Source organism: Vicia villosa, unplaced genomic scaffold (assembly GCF_029867415.1).
Source record: "Vicia villosa cultivar HV-30 ecotype Madison, WI unplaced genomic scaffold, Vvil1.0 ctg.000428F_1_1, whole genome shotgun sequence".
In the NCBI taxonomy this organism is placed as follows: domain Eukaryota; kingdom Viridiplantae; phylum Streptophyta; class Magnoliopsida; order Fabales; family Fabaceae; genus Vicia; species Vicia villosa.
In genome coordinates, this window is record NW_026705204.1 from 625,933 (window position 1) to 636,146 (window position 10,214).

Below are 10,214 nucleotides of genomic sequence, written 5' to 3' on the forward strand. Positions count from 1 at the left end.
CTCAGACTTTTCTACTTGATTATAAAATTTTACAATTATTTAATAAATATTTGTATGTTCTCTAAATGATAATATTAAAATATAATTAATGCATCTCAATGACATATATATTTGTATTCATAGTATGAACATTTATCCAATACTATTGCAAATATCAAATAAATATAAATGTGATTGTTAATATATATATATATATATATATATATATATATATAAATAATTATTTTCAATCAACCCTCTTTTTAAAAATAATCAAACACATTAAATTCAATTATACATTTTTAATAATGCATTAGGTATAATAAACATAAAGAATAATCAGAAACCATTAACCAGTTTCACTTAAATACACTGCTTGCAAAATTTATGTAACACCCTACTAATATGTGTCTAGAATCATATCAGCAGAATACTAATAACTGGTACTGAGTACCTATGTTGTTAATCTCGGAACGCGGCGCGGCGCGGTCAACCCAAAAATGGGAGCGGCGCGGATGCGGGGAGCGGCGCGGGCGCTATTTTAGCGGCGCGGGCGCTATTTTTATGGCATTTTCATGCTAAAAACATACTAGAAAATACCAAAAAAAAAACATACTTCCAATAATTCCAAACATACTTCCAATTCCAAACTTCATAATGAATTAAGCAAAACATACTTCCAATTCCAAATACCATTAAAAAACATAATTCTTAAGGAAACATACTTCCAAATAGTTATAAACTTCAAGAAAACAAACACTTAAGGATATAAGTCTTAAAATAACTAAACACAGTAACTATAATAAAAATTCAAGAATCATTAAATTCCATGTCTTCATCATCACTTCCACCATCCTCTTCATTTTCTTCATCCTCTTCATCCTCTTCACCTTCTCCAAGATAGTCTTGATCACCAAATTCATCATCTACTACTACCACTTCCTTTGCTTTTCCCTTAGATCTAGAGGAAGAAGGTGCAGCTGTAGTTGCCTTTTTCTGCAATGCTGCTTGACTTCTAGTGTTGATTATTGGCTCAACAGCACCACTTGCAATTTCAACATCTAGCCAAGACAAATCATCACCATCAAACACCATATCATCATCAGGTTGAACCTCATCTTCACCTCCCAACAACCATAGGTTAGTTGTATCAATATCATCCTCCATAACCACAGGATCAATCATATCATCACTATCAAAGCGCTCCTTCAAAGTTTGGTTATACTTGATAAAAACTAAGTCTTGCAACATTTGATGTTCAAGTCTATTTCTTTTCTTGGAATGAATCTATATTATAATTTTAAAGTTAGTATAAACTTTAAATAATAAATATACTTACTAAACTATTAATTTGAAAGTATGGCCTAATATCAACTACTTACATGCTCAAAAGCACTCCAATTCCGCTCACAACCCGATGAGCTACAAGTCAAACTCAATATTTTGATTGCAAGGAGCTGCAAATCTGGTGTTTTTGCTCCATACCTCTTCCACCACTCAGCTGCAATGCAAAATTTATTTGCATTAGCATATATACACAAAAATTATTATGAAATTTAATTATTGTGTAATAGACTTAGTTACTTACCAGGAGATATAGTGTCTCTTTGCCTTACCGCTTCTGTCAATCCAAAGTGGTCCACACCCATCTTATATTTCGCCAAGTCTCCATGGATGGCATCAACAACTTTAGCATTTGCAGAAAGCTTGTTAATGCATGCATAAAGGCCATCCAACAATGTAGCGTCATTCTCAATCATTGGATTGGTATAAAAGTATTTCGGATTAAGATAATACCCAGCTGCGTGTAACGGATGATGAAGTTGTATACTCCATCTTCTATCAACAATATCAATGATGTCTTTGTACTTGTTTTCATTGTTGTTGAAGTTTCTTTGAATAAACTCTTTGGCTTCCAACATTGCATGATAGATGCTACCCATTGCCGGCCTTTTTTCATTATCAACAAGCCTAAGCACTTTTACAAGAGGTCCCATAGCTTTAAGAGTGTACACAATATCCTCCCAAAATGATACTTGAAGTACAATAGCAGCCGCCTTCTTTCCTTTCACCTCCTTACTTGCATTCAAGTTCAACCATTCTTCAGAAGTGAACATGGTTCTAATTTTTGCCTTTAGAATGTGCAATCTGTGCAAAGTAAGAAAGTTTGTGGCAAACCTTGTGACTCCACTTCTAACCAACTCACTTTCTAACTTCTCCCTCATTAAATTTAAAACCAAAGAATGGTTGTAAATGAAGCCCACGAGTGTCATTCCTTTTTGTATAACCTTCTTGACTTTAGGAATTTTTCCGATGTCTTCTAGCATCAAGTCTAGACAATGAGCAGCACATGGAGTCCAAAATATTTTTGGTCTTGATACTTGAAGATGTCTACCAGCCAAGACATAATTGCTTCCATTATCAGTAACTAACTGCACAACATTACTTTCACCAATCTCTTCAACAAAGCTATCCAAAAGTTGAAACAACTTTTGTCCAGTTTTCATGTCGGCAGAAGCATCAACACTTTTAACAAACATTGTTCCTGCAGGAGAATTAACCAAAAAGTTTATCAATGTTCTTCCCTTTGTATCGGTCCAACCATCAGACATTATGGAACAACCATACTTTTCTTGTTCTTTCTTATTAGTACTCAACATCTCATGTGTAAGTCTCAACTCATCTTGAAGCAAAGGAACTCGCAACTCATGGTAGCTTGGAGGCTTCAAATGTGCACCATACATACCAATTGCTTCAACCATCAATTTGAAACTCTTTGATTTTGCAACATTGAAAGCAATTCCATTCCGATAAAAGAAACGGGCTATGTATTGACAACAACTCGCTCTTGCCTTCTTATCACAAGCATCATTCAAGCTTGTTTGCTTTCCTTTCTTCAAATTTTCCTCCGGTTTCCTATAGTAAATTACATCCAACGGCCCTTTTGTATTCTTCTTGGCAGTTGGCATACTCCCTTCTTCAGCCGGCCTTTTCCCACTTCGGATCCTAGATATCTCTAACAGCCGTGAAGCCTCATCATCATCTTCATGGACTTCACCTGAAATAGATTTTTTGGCAGCCAATTTCTTATCTTCATGCTCTTGTAAAATCAGCTTAACATCTTCCGGTGTTTGAGTGCAAGCCTTCACATTTCCTTTTATTCCTAATTGATGTTGCTTAGCTCTTGAAATTCCTCCGGTCGATGTTTCGTTACAAAAATTACAAGTAACCCTCCTCCTATTATTCAAGTCTTTCAAGTGATTGAATTTCCAGCCTATATCACCGACTGGTTGGTGTATCTTAGCAGCAGCCGAAGAAGCCACAGATGGAACATCGGATGATGATGGTTGAGTAGAACTATTTGGAGGATTAGTTGCCATAGCTGTTATGCAGAACAGAACAAATAAATAATAGAGGAAGAGGAACATTATGAAGAAAGAATATCCAGAACCATTGAGAAGAATATTATGAAGAAAGAAGAGCAGAAGAACCCATGATGAACAAAAAGAGGAGCAGAAGGAAGAAGTTCATAAAAAGAAAAAGGAAACATACCTGAAGGACTCTGCACACGAAGAAGGAAGAGACGGCGGAAGTGTGGAGAAGATGAAGAAGAAACGTGAAGAGGACCGATGCTTGAGAGAGAGAGAAACGATGCTTGAGAGAGAGAGAAACGATGCTTGAAACGGTGAGAAACGGCTAGTTTTAGGGTTAGGAAGTGTAAAATACGTGAAAATTTTTGAGGTTTTGGGCCGACCCGACCCGGATCTAACTAAAGTGAAACGCGGCGCTTTTGGACCGCACCCGCACCGCTCCCGAACCGGACACGTCAGCCGAATCGGCCGCTACTCCCAATCGCGCTGCACCGGTATGCTCTGAAGCGGCTGCACCAGATTTTCCGCGCCGCGCCGCGATATCGGCCGCGCCAGCCGCTTTTGACAACATAGCTGAGTACATACATAAGTCAGGAATAATAACATAAGATATATACATTTAAAATCATCTTGAAGATGGATACAATGAATATATCTACACAATGATAATAATACACAGCGGAAGAAAAGATCAGGCACAGTCTTCACGGCATCTGGTCAAAAGCTCTTGATCCAAGCATCTAGCAAAACTCGATCTTCCACGGTACCTGAAAAAAATAATAAGATGAATGGGGTGAGATTACTAAATCTCAGTGAGTTCCCCTATCTTATGGGTTCTCTCGTCTCTACAGGGTACATACATCAACCACAGATCCATGTCAGATCCTAAGGTTTCCTCACTATCCAGTACAGGAAAGCATGTCAACTCGTAGCACTCCGATTGAATGTCCACTGGCCATCCGATTAGATATTCTGAGAACATATCACATGTTCGGATATTAGGTACATGTTTCCTCCAGAATAGGTCTTCCGGGTTTACCTGCCAACCTTCTGTCGGGAGCTACCCTCAAGGTCTGGTCTTCCGGGTTTACCTGCCTATCTGCCCTCGAATCAAGACCCCAAATCACCCTTTTCAATCTACATGGTAAGTAACTCATATGACTATAGAGAACCATGGAACCGACATTGAATCACTACAACGATTCAACTCGTCCAATTTCCTGGGTCCAAATCTCACATAGAAATTCACCCATAAGGAAACAACAAAAGGAGAAGGTGAGGTACACATCCCCGGGAGTTCATCCCCGAAGAATACTCCTGAACTAAGGAGTCGACCCATTCCCGAGACCAAAGCCCGAGAATGCCCACAATATATATGGCACAGGGGCATCCTTGGAATTTCTTCACAAGAAGTAGCCAACATATATGTAACATGCCTACTCGCAGTTACTGTCCTTTTGTATGTCCTCTAACCCCTCGTCACATACTTACTACACCATTAGATTGTAGAATTTCAGAAGAAGTCGCTTGATAGGAAAAAGGAATATCAGGTTAGAATATGTTCATATATCTTAGTTTAGGTATCCTAAGGCTCAGCTTACCATATCCATATTTTGTTTATCGACGTACAAAAGTTTCACCAAGTTGTAAGGCCTCCTCGCCTCTTGGTTCACATGCTTAGCTTCACAAGCTCTAAGACCTCAACATCTTTAGTGTACGTGGATGACTTGATTTACATTACCACTCATTCCATGATCCCTACAACCCAATTGAAGGAATACTTGGGCAGCAAGGCCCTTAGAATGATTAACAAATCAATTATTCGAGCATTATCGTTTAGTAACCACGATACAAGAATATTCACAAGGATTTAATTAGTAATTAAAAGTATGCCAAGGTTGTGGAAGCTTAGACACCTCATAGCCCTTTCCGTTAGCTTTCCAATGCCTCGAACGGCGCCCAATTCTGAGTTACGGAACTCCAGTTATGGTCGAAACAGTAAAAGGATCATTTTCTGTCAGGTGCAATCGATTTGCACTGGTGTGCAATCGATTGCTCGTTGAACCAGAAGCGCAGAAAGTCAAATTTTCACAGTGCAATCGATTGCTTACTGAACCAGAAGCAAAAATCACGTTTGTCTTGCATAAAACCAGTTCCAAAAGTGTTCTAACTCATCCATAGGTTCCCCAACAATCCAAATACGAATCCCATCCTATTTCAACATTCCATATCATACAATTGCATCAAAAGAACAAATATTTGACCGATTAAATCATCATTCAAGACATTAATAACAGTATAAACCCTTAATCATGCAAGGTTCCCAAACCCTACCCCAAGTTCCTAACTAATGGAACTCACCTTATTGATGATGAAGATTCTGACTTGAGTGATGAAGATGATGATGAATCCAAGCTTAATTCTTTGTCCTCCTTCCAAAAGCACCAATCTCTTGCATGCAAGACAAGGTTGATGAAGATTCTGCACTTCTCTCTTCCTTTCCCTCTTCCACGAGCTCTCTTTCCCTCTTTCTCTTGCTCTATTCTGATTTTCTCTCTTCTCCTCCAACCCTTCCTCCAAATTCTGAATTTTGGTGAGTAAGAGGATGAGAAAATATATTGAGACTTGGTCTTGTTTTGGGTTTATATAATTCCATGCTCAAATACTCAATTTCCCTTGCCTCTAATACATATTTACTCATTATGCCCCTCTTAGATAATTAGAGTTATTATCTCTAATAACTTCTTAATCCACCACTTAGTCCAACTAATAAGGGATTGGAATCAATTATCTTAATCACCATTAGATTAATATAATTCCATTAATTTCTCGTCCAGTAAGGCGTCATGCATACTCGGAAATAACGGGGTATTACATTCTCCCCCCCTTAAATAGAATTCGCCCTCGAATTCCTTCCAATCACCAAGAAGTAAAACTCTTCATATCTCTTCCAACGAGGGATGAAATTTTACTTACACTCTTCTCATGTATAATTCTCGCGATTTTGTCTGAGAGTTGTTCCATCCCCAGAAACACAGTATACCATTTCACTTGTGTTCTAACGTTCTTGACCGAAAACCTTAACACTCACATAATACAAGCTCGACCACTTTTCCAAGCATATACTCCTTCTGATATTCTGTCTCGACATACTTGAGAAATTCTCCTTGCATTATCTCAAACTCATACATTTCTACTGCAATGTCTCTCTCTAATGACGACACTCCAGATTCGCTTGTACACGATCCCATACAGTATCATATAAGGCTCGTTGAATTCCTTGGCCCTAACTTCTAATTCCCAGATGCTCAAATTGACTTGTTCCATGTCTACCTTCTTGTACTATCTGGCTTCTTACTTCGATTTGTCCTTCAGTCTCAAATGACATAAATGCCATCGCAATCCACAAGGGTATACAATTCTACAACAATAGTCTTTATATCCAACAATTTTACAAAAATTTCCTTCCGCCGAAAGGCGAACTCAAACAATCAACCTGCTATGACCGTCCAAGTCCTCATGCACACCGATAAGTGCACAAGATATAACAATAATGAGTCTACTCTCTGTAACCATTATGCTCCATTACCGATCTTAGTTGTTCCTTTTGATACTGATAGTTCATCCTTAATGCTTTATCCACCGAACAACTTTGATCAAGTCTTCCCCAAGGTTAGGTCGCCAAAAATTAAGCCATGGTTAAACCAATACGACTGTCATCTTAGTCTCCCTGATAAACTCAAATGATAGTCTTTCTTACTCTTACTCTCTCAATATCAATTATCTTTCCACGATGTCCATCCAAACCACGCATGCTCAGTCCTCAACAGAGTAATCGCCAGCTACTCCTCGAGGTTGAGTAATTTCCCAAAATCAGATCAATAACTGCCTCATTATTCTGTGTTAGGTCCATTTAAACATAACTCGGTCGCACACTTCGGTTACAGAACATCTACACCCGGATACTTAATGAACAGAAGTTTGTCTTTCCTTACCAACTTCCACATCTTACAACTACGATAACTCTTCCCAACTTTTCCACAGTTTCTTCTCAACCATACGATTTCATACCGTTGGTGTGACAACACTCCCAATAGTTCATATGGCTTAACCGATATAACAATCCTTTCATAGCCGCACTTCTCACACAGTCATCTAGTGCCCTTTCGTTTCCGAATCTGACACTAAACTAACTTCCTTGGTTGCATTACCCAATGTAGCGTTTCTAACGGAAAAAGTGTAGTTACCATGCAAGGAATCATACTTCGTGCCTTGGACATTCTCCTTTAAAATTCCATGACACTTCCAAAACCAATATGTCTCTGCTTACCGAGACTGGCCTTATTTATCTTCTTAGGATCTACAGATACTCCCCCTCGATACTTCTCATATCGAGATAACCCAAGACATACTTCATCCATTCTAACATTAATCACCAATGTTAAAGAATAGTCACATAATGCGCTGGTCGGAATATGACGATCACACACACATCCATCTCGAATATTACGCATAAAGGTTAACTAACTACAACAAAACAAGGAGTGTCCACATTGTAGAATCCAAAAATTCTCAAGTGGTCTCGACCATCCAAGTTCTCCTCATAAGTGTAGCATTGGAATCTAATCCACCCTGTCGTCGCCTACTCGCATAATCCTTAATCATCGAGTGCAACATGTGGATTCTTATCCCACCTACCTTATGAGAATTTGGATCCACGTCTCACGAATACCAATATCATCCTACCTTGAGTTCCAGATCATCATGTCCCACATCTGTCAGGAAAGGTCGACTCACGCGCCTCGTGCACGCTAGCGATACTGTGGCGATATACCTGTCTGGTAGTACTAACATGGTGGTCCAAATCCGAGGCCATGCACTCAAGTAACCTTCCCAGTAGCGTATAACAATCTCCACCTGTATCCTATAGCCACGAACGACTAATCAAACATGTCTCAACTGAGGTCATCTCTACTCAGATCCTTCTAGTCACACGTTTAAGGTTAACCTCCACTGAACACAACAAATTAGATCTGACTCACTACAAATCCAGTTCGAGTTCCTATGCCAGGTGTGTACTCACTCACACAGGGCACGCACGAGAAATTCTCAATGTTAACTCCCACCATATAGGAATATCATGGTTACAAATAAAAGTCACTTACTGTGGTCAACTCACCGATGCTTCAGACAACCACTAGTGTAGTTCACCTAAGTACCCAATGCATATCGTAGCTTGATGGCTTCACTCGGAATTAAATGATTCATGACTAGCAGGGAACATGGATTTTTGCCCTCTGCATAACCCTCCATTCAGTTTCCGCCTAGCGTAGTTCTAGGACTCACGCATTTCAGAATACACAACGAGATGCAGTAGTTCCTTTTCACCCAATCAGATATCCCAGATTTCCAAATTGGAGGTCACTACTCCCACTCGTTCTACCAACCCTTCACTAGATAACTACTCATATCTTAAGGTATACCAGAACAAGTCGGAGGTAATAATCTTGCCCCTTCACGTACTTCCTAGGCAAGTGTATTTGGAAATATCCAATATCTCTGTTCAACTCCCAAGGTCTTCCATCCAACTGTTTCTCTGTCCATGTCTGCTACTGGCACCATGTTCGAGTAATGAATTCCTAGCGGCTTCAAGCTCAGCTCCATCACAGAATTCCCTTACTCCATTCCTACTCAGGTGCTTCATGGATCTACTTTGTCCCAAAAGGTGTTTTGGAAATTTCCAACTTCCTTAGCTTCTCCCGTGTAGACTGTCATCGCATCTACCTTGCATACGTGACACTATCCAAGTCCAACATTTCTCCATAATTACTACTGGAATTCTGTTGCCACACGAGTCACTTTAGGGATAACGCGTCCTCGTGGCGGTTCTGCCGCGATCCTGCCTATCACGTACCCAGTTGGTGAGTTGATCAAGTTCAACAACTGAATAACATGACAGTAGAATCGAGCCAGCAACGCACACTTGTGAGGAAGGAAGAAGTTTGCTAATGATGCCTCACAGCTAGGTCGAGGGTCGACCTGCTCTGATACCAACTGTAACACCCTACTAATATGTGTCTAGAATCATATCAGCAGAATACTAATAACTGGTACTGAGTACATACAAAAGTCAGGAATAATAACATAAGATGTATACATTTAAAATCATCTTGAAGATGGATACAATGAATATATCTACACAATGATAATAATACACAGCGGAAGAAAAGATCAGGCACAGTCTTCACGGCATCTGGTCAAAAGCTCTTGATCCAAGCATCTAGCAAAACTCGATCTTGCACGGTACCTGAAAAAAATAATAAGATGAATGGGGTGAGATTACTAAATCTCAGTGAGTTCCCCTATCTTATGGGTTCTCTCGTCTCTACAGGGTACATACATCAACTACAAATCCATGTCAGATCCTAAGGTTTCCTCACTATCCAGTACAGGAAAGCATGTCAACTCGTAGCACTCCGATTGAATGTCCACTGGCCATCCGATTAGATATTCTGAGAACATATCACATGTTCGGATATTAGGTACATGTTTCCTCCAGAATAGGTCTTCCGGGTTTACCTGCCAACCTTCTGTCGGGAGCTACCCTCAAGGTCTGGTCTTCCGGGTTTACCTGCCTATCTGCCCTCGAATCAAGACCCCATGTAACGCCCCGAATTTAATTAATTAGTTAATTAAATTATTTAAGAATTTAATCATTGGATTTAATCGAAGTTCGAGGATCAATCGGAATTGTCGGTATTATTTTGGGAAGCGTATTTGGATTATTAAGTTAAAGATGGATTTTATTCGGTTAGTCGGAGAATTAATAAAGCTGATTTCGTTGAAGAAATAATATTATTATTA

At 39.3% G+C, this 10,214-nt stretch overlaps 1 protein-coding gene across 1 annotated transcript; it reads right to left on the reverse strand.

The window, feature by feature from the left end:
* Nucleotides 1-499: 499 nt before the first annotated feature.
* On the reverse strand, nt 500-3,748 carry LOC131628172 (uncharacterized). Its single transcript, XM_058899039.1, has 4 exons — nt 3,532-3,748; nt 1,568-3,361; nt 1,362-1,480; nt 500-1,266 (listed from the first exon to the last, which is right to left on the reverse strand). The coding sequence occupies exons 2-4, from the start codon at nt 3,357-3,359 to the stop codon at nt 790-792; spliced, it is 2,388 nt and encodes a 795-aa protein (XP_058755022.1). The 5' UTR covers nt 3,360-3,361; nt 3,532-3,748; the 3' UTR covers nt 500-789.
* Nucleotides 3,749-10,214: the final 6,466 nt, after the last annotated feature.